The sequence below is a fragment of the Malaya genurostris genome, chromosome 1 (assembly GCF_030247185.1).
Source record: "Malaya genurostris strain Urasoe2022 chromosome 1, Malgen_1.1, whole genome shotgun sequence".
Taxonomy (NCBI): domain Eukaryota; kingdom Metazoa; phylum Arthropoda; class Insecta; order Diptera; family Culicidae; genus Malaya; species Malaya genurostris.
This window is the reverse complement of record NC_080570.1, coordinates 107,273,061-107,291,286: the sequence shown is the minus strand read 5'-3', so window position 1 is coordinate 107,291,286 and position 18,226 is coordinate 107,273,061. Positions and strand designations below refer to the sequence as shown.

The window sequence follows — 18,226 nt, the reverse complement described above, 5'->3', positions numbered from 1 at the left end:
GGAAAACGAGGGAAGGAAAGGAAAGGAAGTTATCAGTCTGATAAACACCACTGTCAACGGTGCACTGCATGGTGGCTCTGTTTGCGATGTTACACCGTTACTTTTGCGTACCTGAACAGAGAGCATTAGAGAGGTTTCCCTTCAACGATGCGCTCGAATTGACCCGGAAGCGGAACGAACGGCCGCTATCAGTTGTAACTATTTTACTTTTTCGGTGGCTATATTGGTGATTATTAAACTTTACGACTAGTTTGGGTGGCACTGGCTTTCAGGAGCTTTACACCCAATACAGTAGAGCTATTGGAAAACGATCTAGAATATGGAGATACACTCTGCAGTAAGTGCCTAAACTAGGCTTAGCATGCTATAGCATCTCAACCAACATAAATTTGGTGGCTTATTTCGTTTGAATGTCTTCCATTGGTCCGATAATCAAGCTCATTCACCTCATCCATCATCGAACAGCAACCGATTTGTCATTTTAAAATTTAATTAAACCCACCAATCACACCTCTCCCGCGAATTAGAAAAATCACCCCCAAGCGGACGCGTGCCACCAACCGTAAACGGTCATTAATCTGAAATATTACCGTTTAATTGAATGTTTGGGCACGATTTTCCGCCGAATTTTTCCCACCGCAAATTTAATAAGCTGTGGCACCTCGACCAACACAGAAAATAAATTAAAAACTAAACACCGTCGCTATCACCACCACAGTCACCGTTTACGGAAGCGCGCGTGCGGAAAAAATAAGGTTAGGGTGAAACACGTAAATTAGTTTCCTAGCTCGGACCGGATGATCAATGAGAGCTGGTCCGTAGAGTAATTCTGAGAACAGTAAATGGTGTTCATTAATATCAATGTATATTTTCTTGTGCGATTTTGTTACCGACTCTACAGACAATTTTATCATGGCTTCCGAATTTTTTTTTGTCACTATTTTTAACGTTGGTCGTCGGTGAAGTTTTCGATCAGTAGCGCCGGTTCCAGCCGATAAGATTATCGGTCCCTTTACGGTTTTCAAAGCCAGTTCGATGATATAGGAAAAAAGATAATATGGGCGCCAACCAACACCGGTAGTTATTTATTCAAAACTGATTGATTTGTGTAATGTTTTTTTCTAGTTCTATCGAATTTCATGCTATAGATTCCATTTAGCGGTAAAACTAAATGAAATAATATCAACCTGCCCATACTGATAAGCGAATGCATACTGTGTTTGCTCATGATGGTTTTGTTGTTTACGAGTCCAACACCAAAAGTGTTAACATCGACATAGCAGTAAAGGTTGTATTCGATAAAAATGACACACACACACATATTTAGTCACCAAAATTAAAACGACTGTCGGATTTGCTCGACATTTTCTATAAATGAGAAACAACTAATGAATTATGATTTATAAAATTTATTTCTTTCCATTTCAAATGCGCGCAACTTTCTTTTCACTCCTACCATCAAAATTTTTATTGTATCCAATGAATCGGAGCTCGATCAGTCTTGTCAATGTAGAGATCCTGCATCAAATATTTTCATTAAAAAACGTGCTAGGTTTAGTAATATTATGAATTATGAAGGATTAATTTATTTCAACATTAAAATCAACCGAATTTGCTTTAAATCAAACCTATATCATTGTTAATGTAAAAGTATTCAAGCTTGAAATTTACAGAAGTCATATTCGAAAATCCACTGACTGTTTTGTTATTTTATACACTTTACCTAAAATTGAGTTATTGAACGGGACGGCAAAATTAGGTGGAAAGTACTCAAAATTAGGTAGTTTTGCGGTTCCGTGTAAATCTGTGCTGTGGTTACAAATGTCAAACAATGCAGTGTTGCTACAATATTTAAAATGGATTTGATTATAGAGATATTCGATTTTTGAAGACTTTGATTTATTTTACCTAAGAAAATAAAATGATACTTTGATAAAATCTGATCTGGTAAGAAAAATAATAGGTTTTTATGATTCACGTTTTTGTCTCTTGGGTATTGTCAATTAGAATTTTGGATGAAACTAGCTCAATGTGTAATGCTTGCATTGTATTAGTAACAGTGGCAGTTTTACGAATGTTGCAAAGATGGACTCGGAAGAACATTAGCTGCGTAAAAAAACTTTGGACATGGACCTCGAAAATCTGGATTTTTTAGCATTTTCTAATTCGAAAGCTGTGGCTTCTGGTTCCGTAGATATGATAGTATAAGTGACGTAACCGACAAAACGCATTGTGTTTTTACCTCTCAATTTTCTTAGAGATGGAAAAACTAATTTCAATAAATTTAGGCTCGTTTTAAAGATACTTTTGGGCCATTCATGAAATTCTAAGATCAAATGGCTGCCACTTCTGTTTCCGGAGATACTATGGTATAAGTGACGCAACTGACGAAAGGCGTTATTTTCTAGCAGCTCAATTTTCTCAATGTTTGCTGAACCGATTTTAACATACTTAGGTTCGTTTGTAAGCCACTATTAAGTCATTTATTAAGTTCGAAGATCAAATCCCAGCTGCTTATGGTTCCGGAGATATGATGGTACAAGTGACGCAACCAACAAAACGCATTTATCTTTACCGCTCGGTATTTTCTTGAAGATGGCTTAACCGATTTCAATGAAGTTAGGCTCGTTTTAATGCTACTATGTGTTCATTTATTGGGTTTTGAAGTGCGCATGGCTGCCGCTTATGGTTCCGGTGATATAATGGTGTAAGTGACGTAAACGTCAACACTCATTACCGCTCAATTTTCTTGTATATGGATTAACCGATTTCAATAACGTTTGGCTCATTTGTGACTTCAATTGGGGTTTGTGTCAATTTCAAAGATCGTATGGCTAATACGTCAAGTTTCGGTGATATAATCGTAGAAGTGACTATTATTTATTTTTTTCTATTCGCATAATTATTTCAGATAGTGACCTATGATCACGTTCAAATGTATTATTGCTGATACGCTTGGTTTGAAAAATGTTGCTGAATATATGACATAAACGCATGCTTTTGTGGTTTACTCGAATCCATGTAAATAAATTGGTTTCAAAATGAGCCCAAATTAGTATCAAACGTTATCTTAATAAAAAGACTGAAAATATTTAAATGAGACTGTTTCGACGAAAGAAAAAGGCAATATCACATCTCGTGATTTAATACGGTACAATGAGCTGTTCATCGGAAGCAAATAATGGTCAAAATATATTTCCGTATTTCACTATAGGCGGGTAGTTCAAGCTTTCAAGAAGAATGCAAACAGTTCCGTAAGAGATGTGGAGAAAAACTTAGAGTAGGTAAGATTTAGTAATGCTGAAAAGGATCATTTCCCGGGTAGATGTAAATGGCAAACAAGGTTCAAAATAATAACAAATTTTACCATCATATCTTGTCTTGACGTTTCTGTGCTACCATAGCGATACTTGATATTTCATCTAGAGAATCAAGAAATTGTACAATATCTGTTTAGCATCTAAATTAGTTATTATATCTTATTTCGGTATTGATGAGTTATTCGAATTTTATTAAGTACAATTGATCCAGTAGTTCTATCTTCAAATAAAATACAATCATTACATAGATGAAATCATACATTACATAAATATAATCGTAACACAAGTCGGTCGTACAGTCGCTCATATCTCAATATGTGAGTGAAATAAACTATCAAAATGTTGTACGGGACTCATTTCCGTTTTTCAGAAGGGCAAACCAGTGAAATTCTCTATGATAATAAATACTGTTCGGAACATTTTTCTCGAATACGATGCAGCCAAATGCTAGCTTTAGCGAAAAGTGCACAAAGCTTATCAAATCATTCTAGGTTTGCCACAACTGATGATTTTTCCATCGATTTGCAAAGAAGTAATTTTTATGGTTCTTTAGATAACATTTAGAGCCATTAGAACGGCTAATTTTGTATAATGTTCCCCATAGTTGTCCACTGCTCGTTTTCTTTTTCTCCAATGCAAAAGACCAGCGAAACTCACACTGCGAACGTCCAACAGCAGATATACTCACAGAAGAACTAGTTATTTTTCTACGTTTGGCTTGAAGGATGGATTCTCATATTCGCCATGGACTATAGCACCAATTGAATAATGCCGGGTCAGCCGAGTGTAGTTCCACTTTCTTGACGTAGATGGCAGCCGGCGCACTCGATGTGTCTCCGTTCATGGATTATCATAGACTGAAACTAGCAAACGTCCAACAGGGTCTATTTATAAATTCGGCTGATTTTTATGTTTCGTGATTGGATCTATTTTTTGTAATTAATGTGGTATTAAGGGCTGAGGCCAGTGTGTTTTAGGGTGATTTGGAGGGCTATTTTCACGTTTCAAATCTTATTTTCTCAGAAACAGTGAGGAATATAAAAAAAAACAACTGACAATCTCTTAGAAAATTAGTTTAGATTATTCTGTGAAAATTTCAGAATGATTCATTGACTTTAGCGATCGGGAAAGTCTGTTTTTCTGAAGGAAGAATTGCATAGCTGAAAACGGCAACTTTCAACTTGTTCATTGAATATCTCGCCTTCAAAAGCATGGATCAAATATCTATCCTGACAATGTCTAGATAATTTAATCTAGATCTAGATGCATAAAAACATATATGTTGTCGCGATAAAAATGAAGTGAATGTTACTTTGTGAAGGTAAGTCGATTTCTATGGCGGCGCCATTTTTTCTGCTCCAGTGTCCTGGTAACGTAACGAAACATGAGAGAGAAATAAAATCGGCTCAGAAAGGCTGCCAAACAAGCGGTAGCTTTATTAGATTTCATGTGATGAAGTCAAACTTGTAACCAAAAATATCAGAACTTTCTTGGCCACCTGGCCCATCGAGAGTCATTTTGCACATATGCGAGAGAGCATGGAGAGAAATGTAATACGCAGAGCGAGTCACGTGGTTATACGCGACCTACTGGCCTCAGCCCTTAACAACAATCTTACATCTTTTTCCATTCGATTCGTGAAAGAATAAGAGAAAATACTCAAACAGGGAAAAAGTTATTAAGAAATCGAATCTGGAGTAATTTCGTTACACTTTCGTGTTGTGAAAATTTGAAAATGCATCAAGGTGAACATAATAAAAAAAGACGTAGTTCTACGTTAAAAATCACATCTAAGTAAAACTTTCGTGCAAGACGCGAAAAAACGCCATGGACTCATTACGTGAAAGCAAACTTTCGGCAATTTCAGGGACTCTTGTTTTTCACTCTCCATCATGAGTTTCATGTCCTAGAAGACGATAAATAGCAGAAGATGTCGAAGTCTGCCAAAAAAGACATGATTTGGCAAATCATACATAAAGGAATGCGTTTAAAAGCGTCTGCTGCTACTTCTAAGGACTATGGTCCTACGTTTTTCCATCCGAATATTGCGCGTGCGTCGAAAGATGTTTTGAAGTGGTCTCTTATTTTGTCCAGTACTGTATCTCGTTTGGCTCGCTCGCATCCAAAGTTGTCCATATTCTCCGGAAATCTACGTTAGTTTTTATCCGATTTTTGCACTTGAAATTTTTTCTTCCACTGCTTGAGCAGTCGATGGTTTTATTTGATTTTTTCAATGAAAGTATTTCTTGAGTTGCGAATTTATTATACAGCCGATCATTTTTGACTTATCCGATGCTGCGATATATTGAGAACCTACTATTCTTATCACTCAGTGCTGAAGACTATCTCCGAACATTGCCAGAGCCATTTTTTGTGGAACCAATTTCAGGCCGTAACCGTATCGGGAAAATCACGTGTAATAAATCCTCTCGCTTCCCGCAACAAGACTTGCCAACTTTCTAAGCGTTTCCGGCCAATAATAGCCCGGTCGAGTGGGGCACTATCATTGCACTAAATCGTCAAACCCATAAACAATACAGTCAAATACCGAAATGGAATACCGTCAGATGCCGCCACGCCACGGAAAACCACGTTTCATTTCCTGCTCGTTCCGGACGAGCCGGAGCAGAAAATGACCGGCTCTAAGCTTCGCTACCCACATGGTTAGTTGGAAGTCATCTTCCGCAGCGACGAAGGAAGGCAGAAAAACTGCAACGCTATAAATTTTAGCCTTCGATTGTTTAGTGTTTTACGACCGGTTAGGGGTGTTGTCGGCACTCATGTTGGCCGGACGATTCACGTTCGGTTGTTGAAAAAAAGCTGGTTATTCCTGTTCGTGCCCAGGTTGAACAACAGTGGAATCGGCTATGCAGCACTCTGCAGTCGGCAAATGTGTATTGCAATATTTAATTTATCATTCAGCTATAATGGGTTCTTCTACCGTCCGTCTATTCCTGCGACTAAAATCGAGCCAGGAATTATCGACCTGGTCACTCGAATGCGGCTGTGCCGGATCGACCCAACAGTCGAAGTAGCACTGGAAATGTATTGTACCTTCGGTATTCGGTTCTTTATTGACCTCGTAGCGTGAATTGTGTGCATTCTGTATCTCGGAGTGGCCACGTTTCTTCACCCGGCACTCAGCAAAGTTGATTGGCTTCTGTTTTCCAAACCAGCGAAAACGTAAATACGTCGTGCTCGGATTACGAGCCGCAATATATTGCATTCATAAAACGGATGTTTTATGCCGCTTTTACTTCCTTTGTAATACAACTGGAGGTGTAGTCACTTCCGATTTCAAATAGAGAAAGCAGATACGGGCTGCTAAAATAGTCATTCTACATTGTAAGAAAATATTTACACGTTTTGAACTTTGGACAGCAAGATATACGCCGATATTTGCTGATTAAACCCGATAAGCCTGTTTCAATTCGCGCTGCACCACTTGGCAAATATTTATCCTTTCAATGTTTAATGACTGCAAGCTCAAGTGCGAAGCTGATCGAAGAGGTTGTTTCACTTAACCACCTGGAATAGGAGCTCTCATTTCAACTGTATCGATGGGTTACTCATCGTCCATTGAAAGCTCTTAGTTTTAAGTATGACCAAATCATTTATATATTCCTAAACGCTTGTTCACTCAGTTTCCCAAACAATCTACTAGCCTCTACCTCTCGGTCACGTAGACCACAGCCGTTATACAATTCGCTCCCAGTGGGTCATCCAACCTGCTTGCGGGAATGACACAGTCGATAATAACTGTAGTAATTCAAGTGCAAGTATTTGTTTATTGTTCGAGTGCTTGACGATTGCAGGGAAAGAACAAACACGCATACCAATATTTGTTTTTACTTTGATATCGAAATTATTTTGCTTGTTTAAATAGTTGCGCATGAAAGATACAGTATTTTGTAAAGTTATGTGTGAGAATAATTGGAAACTAGTAAAAGTTTAGAGATTTTTATACATACTTCCCATACCTCAATCGAAAAATAACATGTAATATAAATTGAGGCAAAATATCCAGTGACTAATTCAAGAATTTTTCTTAATAATAGTCAACATGAGTCAAAAAGATCTATTTTTACAAACCGCAGACAAGCTTTCTAGGATTTTGTGTTTCAGAATCCCTTAAACACACATGAAAAAATTATTATTACATAAATAAAACGAATGAAAATGTTTCATCGAACAAGAGGGAAGGGGAACCGAAAAATTGTAACATCATTTGAAATAAATTATTTTTTGGGAAAACTCGAAAGTTGAAACAAATAAACTTTTTGCCGTGAACACGACTTACTTTACCAAGCGCCTATTCAAAATGTATCCTGTACAAGAATGGGTAGAATTTAATCGCGAATATCTCTTGTTGTACTCAGCGTAGCAACATAATTTTTTCTCCACATCATCGGGAATATTGTCAACAATTTGTGATGAGAAAATATCAGTAGTATGAGATAACCACAACTAATCCCAAAATAGAAGTTTTCTAATATCGTTTTCGTTTTTGAATCTACACGCGGGCGACTCTGACTTCGGGAAAAACGAACACGTGGTATGCGCCCTAAACAACAACTCATAAAAAAAAGAAGAAATAAACAAACTCGCATGGATGCGTAGTGCGACCCGAGAAAATTTTCAGAGCGAAACTACGCGATTGGAGTCCGATCTAGAGCGACCCCAGGTTGCTAAAACAAACATCTCAAAAGTTGTTTGGGCGACTCTGAGTCAGCTCTCGGGCTGCTCTGATCAATAAACGAAAACGGTATAAGATGTTTGGTATGAACGAGCATCAAGGTGAAATTCAGTGCCAAAGAAAAGCGCGAAAAGTTGAATTGAATGAATTATCGCAAAAAACGTATCGCGCAAAACCGACACATAAAAATATGGAATATTTTCACGGGTTGAGTTACGACATGTTTTGTTTGTTGGTAAAACACATATGAATGCTTATAAACCAATACTATTTTTATTTGACTAATTCTAGAGAGACACATTTTTGCATGTTGTTTTACGACGGTCAATTTGGTCCTTCAATTTAAAATCAAGATGTTCTTATGATTGATTTTCTTGGTTATTGTGAAATTATTCATTCTTTGTTACATCAAAACCTTTGGCATGATAACAATACTTCACCTATCTGATTTCAACTTTTTCATGAATTTTGATGGAATTATAGATAAATTTTGTCCACACTTGGAGAGTGCGTTTCAATAATTGAAATTTTATAATTCTTAAACTCGATTTACGGTTCTTTCAAATCGCTATACAATTCGCATTTTCGAGACGGGTTTGATAAGTAAGTTTTAGAAATTAATCGCATATTGATTCCTAACTTGAATTTAGAAATCCTAGATGGCTAAAAACAATAAAGTTATTAATGAATTTGAACATTGTATTACTAATATCATCGTAATCGGTCTTGTCTCGTACACAACCCCGTAATTTTTGGCCTCGTACGGGACATACAATTCTAACGTTGCAATTATGCAAGTGACACAGTTTGCCAAATTCACACAAGTAATCAGCTAGTACGTGCGATTTTCGATAGTCGGATGTGTGGAGAAAGCATGTCAGTATTATTCATATTCACCTCATCTAGTTATGTCTCTGACATTATCCTTCCACCTTCTTTTTAAGGGGGATCACTCTATATATGAACCGGTTCACAAAATGGTCTATTCTCATTGTGTTATTTATGTTATGAAAAAGAAAAAGACAGGATTTTTCTAGAGTATCTGTTGATATACGTTTGAGAATAACAAAAGCCGTTTTTATAAGTCAAGAAAAAATCTAAATGTTTGACTTATCGACTGTCGCCCAAGGCAGATTACAGCAGCGTTCCCAGAAATTTGTTCCAGAGAGGTGGGGTCCAGAACGTGTTTATCAATTTCCATACGTGTGGTAATAAGTGCAGAATTATTTGAAACTTGTTGGTTCTAAAGTCGTTTGTTGGAAATTATACATTTTATATTTGACTTAAATATCTAAAGAAAAGAGTTTTCATAATATAGGGGAGACCGGGGCCGGCTTAGGCACTTTTTAGGAATTGAAAAAAAGCAACATCCATTATAACTTAGTTTTACCCGAGCTATCTCTACCGTTGTGTAGCTTCAACCTTTGGCTACAATTTCCAATTTGTGATTATGAGAAATATGCATTAGTTTTCGTATCAAGTCGCGCTGAAGTCGCGTGAGTTTAAAAAAATCGTCTTCTGTTCACACAATATCGTCTGAACTTGAACTCTGGTACATTCAAGCGATATTTTAAATTGATCAGATAACTTGTATCAAATGTGTAAACTTCAGATACTAGAAGAATGTTAAATATTCAGAGACATAACAGATTATAAATATACAGGCTCGAACAAAATTTTTCTAAATCAAATTTCAAATTTTCTATACGTTGGAAACACTACTGCCATCTGCTTGACTATTCGCCGCATTCTTTCGAAACGTTCCACTACGTTCCGGAACGATAACAAAATGTTCCTGCTTGTTATATAAATACTACCTGAATTACCCGGCGTTGCTCGGAAATGTTTCGTTAAGGGAAGGTCGAAAAAAATTCTCGAAGCTGTCCTGCTTTGTGAAATACTCTGAGTGTAGTGAAACATAACTTAGACGGCAACCCGATTGAACAATACTCCGTTCATGTACAGATTGCGAATGATCAGTGTCCCATCTCAGATCTCACAATAATTATAATTTTCATGGTATTCTCGACAAATTGAAGCAAAGTCCTGGCATTACATTCCTTTTGTGGAATTTGGCCTTTCTGTTTCAACAGACTTCGCAGCCGATTCTTAGTGTACAGAATCATTGCATGGCTAGTACTACAATCCTATTGACACTAAGAATCCTTTTGGGTTGGGACTCGAACATACGGCAACTGTCTTGTAAGACCAGCGCTCTATGCATCACACCGCCAACCCGGGACAAATTGGGTCAGTTTTATATTTGAACCCTTTTTTTTAAAAACATATATAACGAAAAGCTGTTTAACATAATAACTACTATAGAATAACGTTTTTATATAATTTATTTTACCACGGCTTCAACCATTTTAGTCGTACACCTGGGAGGAAAACCTATAGAATAATGATTCATTTAATACAAATGTTATTGTAATCTTATTTCAATCACCTTGAGTCGACAGTTTTCTTAATTTACATAATAAAATGCACATTGATTGTATGATTTCGTCAATTCAGATCAATGTTGAGAATACTTATCCCCCTCCCTCTTGTGAATATTTTTGTGAACCTCTCTTAGTTGCTAGAAATATGCTGTACTCGTGAAGAAGTACCAATTTATCGTAAAACCTGGTCAATTTTTCCTTACACGTTCCATGTTCGGGGCACTTACTCCACCCTCATACTCAAAATAACCTTATAATCTATTTTGATTTAACTTCCTTCTTGTCAGTGAACTTACTACAAATCTCCTAGATGATTATCCTGAGTAGTGTAGAAAGTATCTGTGCTTTTAAAAAAATATCGATTCCAACCTTTGGCCAAACTTGGTGACGATTCGTTTAGTTGTATCTATGACTTTCAAAAAGTACCGATTCTCGTCAAATTAGTTTTTTAATGACCACCTTCAATAAGGACACTTGCTACGCTCCTTCCCCCATGAAAATATTCTTATTACTATCTCTGAACAGCAAGAAGTACATGCGCCAAGTCTGATAGCAATCTCTTAAGTAGTTTCGGAGTTATGCCATTACAAACATTACACCCCCTTTTTAAACGCACCTGCAACATCCATCCCCCATTAAATCATATCTACGGTATGCAAAATGTTTCTAAGGTCTTCTAAAAATATCGATTTTCGTGAATTTATATGAATTTCATGACCCCTTCTTGTTAATGATTCTTGCTACGCTCTTTCCCTCCATAAAAATACGCTTATGACCATTTCTGAAGGGCAAGAAGTACATGTGCCAAATTTGATAGCAATCCGTTGAATACTTTCGGAGTTATGCCGTTACAAACATTACACCGCCCTATTTAAGGCATTTGCTACATCCACCTACCGTATAGTCATATCTAAGGTGTGCAAAATGTTTCTATGGTCTTTAAAATGTATCGATTCTCGTCAAGTTACATGATTTTTTTATAACCCCCCTTGTTGATGATACTTGCTACTCTCCCTCTCCCAATAAAAATATTCTTATAACCATCTCTGAAGAGCTAAATGTACATGTGCCAAGTTTGGTAGCAATCTGTTCATAGGTTCAAACTTTCAAAGCTATTTTAAACATTACACCCCTCTTTTTAAAAGCACTTGCTACATCCACCCACCGTATAGTCTTATCTAAGGTATACAAAATGTTTCTATGGTCTTTAAAACGTATCGATTTTTGTCAAATTATATGAATTTTTCCATGACCCCCCTTTGTTTATGACACTTGCTACGCTCCCTCCTCTATAATAATACTCCTTGAACCATCTCTGAAATGTAAGAAGTACCTGTGCCAAGTTTGGTGGGAATCCGTTCAGTAGTTCCGAAGTTATGGCGTTACAAATATACAAACTTACATCCATTTTTATATATATTTATATATATATATATATATATATATATATATATATATATATATATATATATATATATATATATATATATATATATATATATATATATATATATATATATATATATATATATATATATATATATATATATATATATCTATATATATATATATATATATATAACTTTATTTCCATACCGCATAAACCACACGAGATTTTGCTCGGAATAAAACCAACATAAACTTGTCATTTTAACCAACAGCAAAGTAACAATCTGTCGTAAAAAGTGCATGTTGAACCCAAAATAGTGTTTCATGTGAAAGCGGCACCCAAATCATGACGTCACTCCGTGTTGATCGTGGTGAAATCTGCTGAATATACATTTTACACACAGTTCATATGTGAGCCTGTATATTTGTTATTTGTGGAGATATATAAACAAAAAATCTTCCTAAATGAATTCTTTAATCTCCGAGGAAATTTGTTGCATTGAAAAACACTGCAGTTTGTCAGTTACGTCAATAACAATACATCTCTCGTACTGGAAATGTTTGCCGTAACCCTTACAAATTCAATTGACAACAAACAACTAAAATAAACCTAAGTTTATCGAAATTCGAAAGTCATCTTCTAGAAAATTCACCCGATGAAAAATCTGCAGTTAGACGTTTACATCGCTTATACTATTATATCTTCAGAAACGGAAGTGACAACCATTTAATCTTCGAACTTGATGTACAATTTATTAGTAGCTTTCAAACGATCCTAGACTTATTAAAATCGGTTTAGTCATCTCTGGAGAAATTGAGCGGTGAAAAAAAAACAACGCTCGCTTACGTTAGTTATACCATTATATCTCCTGAACTGTAATTTCCAGCCATTTAATTTTCGATCATGATCCTCAATTCAATGGTAGTTTTAAAACGAGTCTAAGTTTGTTTAAATCGATTCAGCCATCTCTGAAAAATTTAAGCGGTAAAGAATATCACATTTTGTCGGTTACGGTTACTTATGCCATTATATATCCAGAACCGAAAGTGACAGCCACTTGATCTTCGAACTAGATTCACAATTCAACAGTGGCTTTCAAACGAGCCTAAGCTTGTTGAAATCGATTCAGCCATCTCTGAAAAAATGAGCGGTAAAAGAATGACGCTTTTTTAAGGTTACATCACTTATACTATTATATCTCCAGAATCGAAAGTGACAGCCATTTGATCTTCAAAATTTATCGATGGCTCAACAGTAGCATTAAAACGAGCCTAAGTTTGTTAGAATCGACTCAGTTATCTTTGAGATAGTCTAACGGCAAAAAAACGCGTTTTGCCGGTTACATTACTTATTCCATAATATCTCCGAAACCGAAAGTGACAGCCATTTGATTTTCGAACAAGATCAATCAAAATCGGTTCAGTCACCTCTGAGAAAATTGAGCGATAAAAAAATAACCAAAAGTAACAGCCATTCGATCTTCGAACTTGATCAATAGCTCAACAGTAGCTTTTAAACGAATCTAAGCTTGTTGATCTCGACGAGCTGAATCGAATGGTATATAACACTATGGGTCTCCGCAGTTCCGTTCGAGTGTCGGTTTTTTCCAGCAATTCTACTACTTTTCTTTATAGAAAGACAAAAGGATTTGAGTCGATTTGTTCTGTAGATTCATTTTTACTGTGTGATTGAACGTTTTCGAATAAACGTACATCAAAGTTTAGACGCTTCAAAGAACTAACATGGCGCACGTAAATTCAATCAACTCTAATTCCAAAAATTCGTTCTTAAAACTAAGCAATGATTTTCTCAGATGCTATATCTATCGATTAAAGCAATAAGGTAAAAAAACGATTATTTTTTGTGTGCCCCCTTAAAAAAATGATAATTTGGAGGGGAAGTAGCTTAAAAATTATTCCTATTTATTATTTCCCAACTTCTATTTGACAACTGTGTGAAACATAATCATGAATAAAGTCATTTAAAAAAAGAGACTTCTTAGTATAGATAATAATTAAACATGTTATGATTAATTTGAATCAATATGACATAATATAGTCGAATCAAATAAATCTAATGCACTGCAAAAGACACTCGAATAAAAACTAGAAGAGTTAGTATTGCACAATTGTGGAACTATTTTTTTGCAGTATTGCCTCTCGAAGCCGAAGCAAAGGTATTGTATTCGATTTCATCACAATTTGTTGATTAAAAGTCGTCTATTGGTACAATAACTGTATTTTTATTTGATTCAAGTCAATGTTTAAAGATGAATTGACGACTCGAGATATTCGATTCTAATGTATTTTATTTCTTTGCGTTCTTAAACATCGAATTCAACGCATACAAAAAAACTGTCTCCGAAAACAGCATTCTGCTTCCTAAAACTTTCATCCATTTTCTTTCGCTAACTTTGTCCAACTGTACCCAATGAAACCGACGATGGTTAATCATTCTCCCCCCGACGGCATTTGGCTGAGCCGAGGGGCTGCGCTAGAACCGAATTTCTGGATTCTAAATTGAATGTCTCTTCCTGCACGGCTCGTTGAAAGTTGGTCTCCCGTCGTCAATATTGCCGTCGGCAGAACGACCTGACCTGAATCGAAGGGGGATCCGTCGCACTGTGTTGTGTGAGTGGATGCAGTCAACGAACCGCGTAATTGCACCCACGCCTCCCATGTCCTGACTGGTTGGTTGTCCGATAAGGGTGAGGCGGATGAGAAGATGGCGAGAAAAATGAAGATTAATGGCGTTCGATCAACCAAGTGCTCATTCGGCCGCAGTTTGCTTCGGCTTTGTTGTGTTGTGATAATGAGAGTAATTATTTTCTATTTTCTTTCTCCTTCCACATTCGCAGGTGTGGTTCAAGAACCGTCGGGCAAAATGGCGCAAGCGGGAGCGGAACCAGATGAATGCCATAGCGGCAGCTGACTTTAAAAATGGATTCGGCCCACAGTTTGTTCAACCGTTTGCCGATACCGATAGTCTCTATTCGTCGTATTCCTACAATAACTGGGCAAAGGTACCGTCTCCGTTGGGTGCCAAAACTTTTCCTTGGACGGTAAATCCACTGGGGACATCCATAGTGTCATCGAATCACCACCAGAATTCCATCAATTGTTTCAACACAAGCTCGTCGGTAGCAGCGGGAATGGGCGGTGGAACGATGCTGCCTGGAAGCATGGGTACTAGCTTGGGTGGAACGACGGGAGGAGCAGGAGTGTCTCCAACTCCTTGCCCTTACACGACTCCAGCCAACCCGTACAGTATGTATCATCATCGAGCTACGGCGGAACCTTGTACAGCAATGACCTCCAGTATTGCAACGTTGAGATTGAAAGCTAAGCAACATGCTTCCGGCTTCTCTAGTCCTTACTCCGCTCCGTCACCCGTGTCCAGATCCAATTCCGCTGGCCTGTCAGCATGTCAGTATGCCAGTGTTTCGGACACTGTCTGAGAAAACGCCCTGGGCAGCATGCTGTCCCATTCGTCATCGCTCGCCATGTACAACACCAGCATCAACAGTGCCATCAGCGTTACCGTCAACAACAACAACAACAACAATAATAACAACAATAATAATAACAACAACAATGGAACGGATAAAAACAACGTCACGGGCACTTCGGGGCTTGACGACGATGATCTGATGGTACCGGACGACGATGACGACGATCATCGGCGGAACAATGTGGATGATATTCACGATTGAACGTGCGCGGCCTTCCTACGCCAGGTCTAGGCTAATCTTGGTTGAGTATGACTTATCTTATCCGGGTCCCGGGCTGCTTCTCGAGCCCAAAAAAAGGCACACATTCGGCAGCCGGCTACCGGTAGCCAAACTTCAAAGTAACTCCGTGTTTGTTTATATAAATCAGCCAGCGTCATTGTTGATGTGTTGATGTGCGCTGTAACTACGGCTCTGGCTCTGGCTCTGGCGGCATCGACTCAAAGACTTTCCGTTATCTACCCCGAACACGAAAAAGGATTAGGCAAGCTTTGGGCCGTTTTGCTATCGATTGCAGTCGGTGACGGCCGGTAACGAGAAGTACTCGGGGAAAGTATGGCGCCGGGGCACAGAGGAGCTGATTGAGAAATTGAATGAATTCCCGTTCCGAAAAACGTGGTTGGGTAAAGGTTAATTGTGGTGATAAATCAGTTGTATTGTGTTCTGGAGACAGTGTTTGCACATACACACATTTCGTGAACGTGCTAACGAAGTTCTCCTGTGGATTGGGCATAGCAGAAATCTCAAAAGCGTTCGAATAATCAAAATATTACCATGATCTTAGGCTCGATAATGCAATAAGTTTACAACGTCTAGTATATTATCTCCATTACAGTGTTAGAAGAATACAACAAAGGCTAAATAGGCAACAATTCCAGATCTTATGCATTCATGCACCATGGGATGTAACCAACAACAACAAAAACAACAAATAAAATAAAATAAAAGATCGAATACTGCCTCTGAACATAACACTTTTTCAATTGCAATGTGCAACACGCAACACCAGCACATCAATGTTTGTATGAATCAAGCATAAAAAACCCAAAATGTTGGAACGAAGAGAGCTAAAACGAGAGCGAGCGAAAAAGTGGGAGGGTGTATCGAATTGCACTAACTCACACACACACACACACACCCACATCCACCTACATGTATGAAAGCGTGACTAAATAAATGTCAAAAAATAACACTCGCTGCTCCAAATTTTCTCTCGGAAAGTTGGAAGCAAAAAAAATGCCAAGTAAACACAACCGCCGCCGCCGACGCCGCCACAATACAAACGTTCACCCAGCAGTTGATTAGTCGCTCGAGATCAAAGCGAGCAAATTTCGTTTTATCAAGTTAGCCGCGAAAATAATGTGACGTGTGAGAGATAAGCTGCTGTACGGGGTGGAAGTATAAATGTCAAATTCAATCAAGATTATCAGGCGTATGTTGCCTCAGCAGACCAATAACCAGCCGCTAGGAAGAGCTCAATTTTTGCTTCCGGGGCGTACGAAGGTAACGTCGATTCAATTGTTCGAAATATCATCGACATCCAACGGGGCTGACCGAAGGGTGACAGTTTAGTACTTAGAAGAACCTCCGCATATGAGGCTGTGTAAATATTTTTACCGTGCGATCTATTTTTAATTTCTAAAATTGAACTAAGCCAACAGCAAACAAAAATATGAGAAAACTTATCGAAATGGAACAAACTAGGCCAAATAGAAACTGTTTTACTGAAGAGGTCCTAGTCTATATCGAAAGACAAATAAAAGCGCTAGTGAGTAAAAGTAGTGAAATAATTCTGTAAAAAAAAACTGCATAAGAAATTGTAGAATTCAGTTCCTAGGTTCAATTTAGTTTTCACCTGAATGTGCAATCGAAAAAAACAAACTAACTTGAGACACCTTTCTTTTCTCCGACTTGTTTATTAACCAAAGATCATCATTAGTTTGAACTAATTGCTGTTGAATTGAGATCTTAAATGTACAGTCTAATTAAAATATCAAGTTTATGTGAAGTTAAGGTAACAATGCCAAATATAATGAATGAGCAACTTAATACCCAGGTGCAGTTTTCATAATTTTGTAGAGGAAAGTACTACGAATCGATTTTCAGTTTGTAGATAGATTTAAGTTTCAACCGAAGACTCATTCACTCAGTCTGACGCAGAAAGTGTTATCTGCAAAACAACCTACTTTGAAAATCCTCCCAATTAAAACGATTTAATACCAAAAGAATATGCCATCTATTAATTGATAATAAATTTTTCACTACCGTACATATTTCAGTATCGCAAGATGCGCAAATACTTGAATTTTGTCTAGTCAATGAGAGAGAAAGAAAAAATAAATAAAATCAAACAAAAAAAATTATTTGAAGCACTAATTGATGACTTCAAATGGAAAAGGTAGTAATGTAAATCGAAAACTATGTCAACGACCGATTTAGTAACCAAAAATACCAAAATAAATAACAAAAACCACAAGATGTGTAGTAAACAGCAAACACACTTTTATTCGTTAGAATGATGAAATATTGATTATGAAGAGCCAAATTTCATAGTACATAGTTAATATCCTGATGATCGCATAAGATATGTATATCGTGAAAACAATAAGTCTTGGTAAATTACACATACCATTAAAAATGAAAAAGTCTACAATAAAAATGATTATAAATTTACGAGCTTGGTTTATTGCTTTATAGAGAAATTGTTCGCTGTTTTGGGAACTGATGACTACTCCATCCTCCAGTTTGACAGTGTTCTCACATACTTACATATAATTTAGATGTGAACTCAACTGGGGGCGTCATGACCACAAAAACGTGAGCCACTCATATTTTTTTTCGTAATATCTGAGAGATATGATTTCTTGA

General features: G+C 37.2%; 1 protein-coding gene across 1 annotated transcript in view; it reads left to right on the top strand.

Moving 5' to 3' along the window:
- The window catches only part of LOC131425328 (pituitary homeobox homolog Ptx1), a 128,666-nt gene extending 110,664 nt beyond the window's left edge, over window positions 1-18,002 (top strand). The window contains exon 5 of the mRNA XM_058587141.1: window positions 14,708-18,002. Within this exon, the coding sequence (XP_058443124.1) occupies window positions 14,708-15,307 (600 nt within the window). The 3' untranslated portion in view covers window positions 15,308-18,002. The remainder of the gene's footprint in view (window positions 1-14,707) is intronic.
- Window positions 18,003-18,226: the final 224 nt, after the last annotated feature.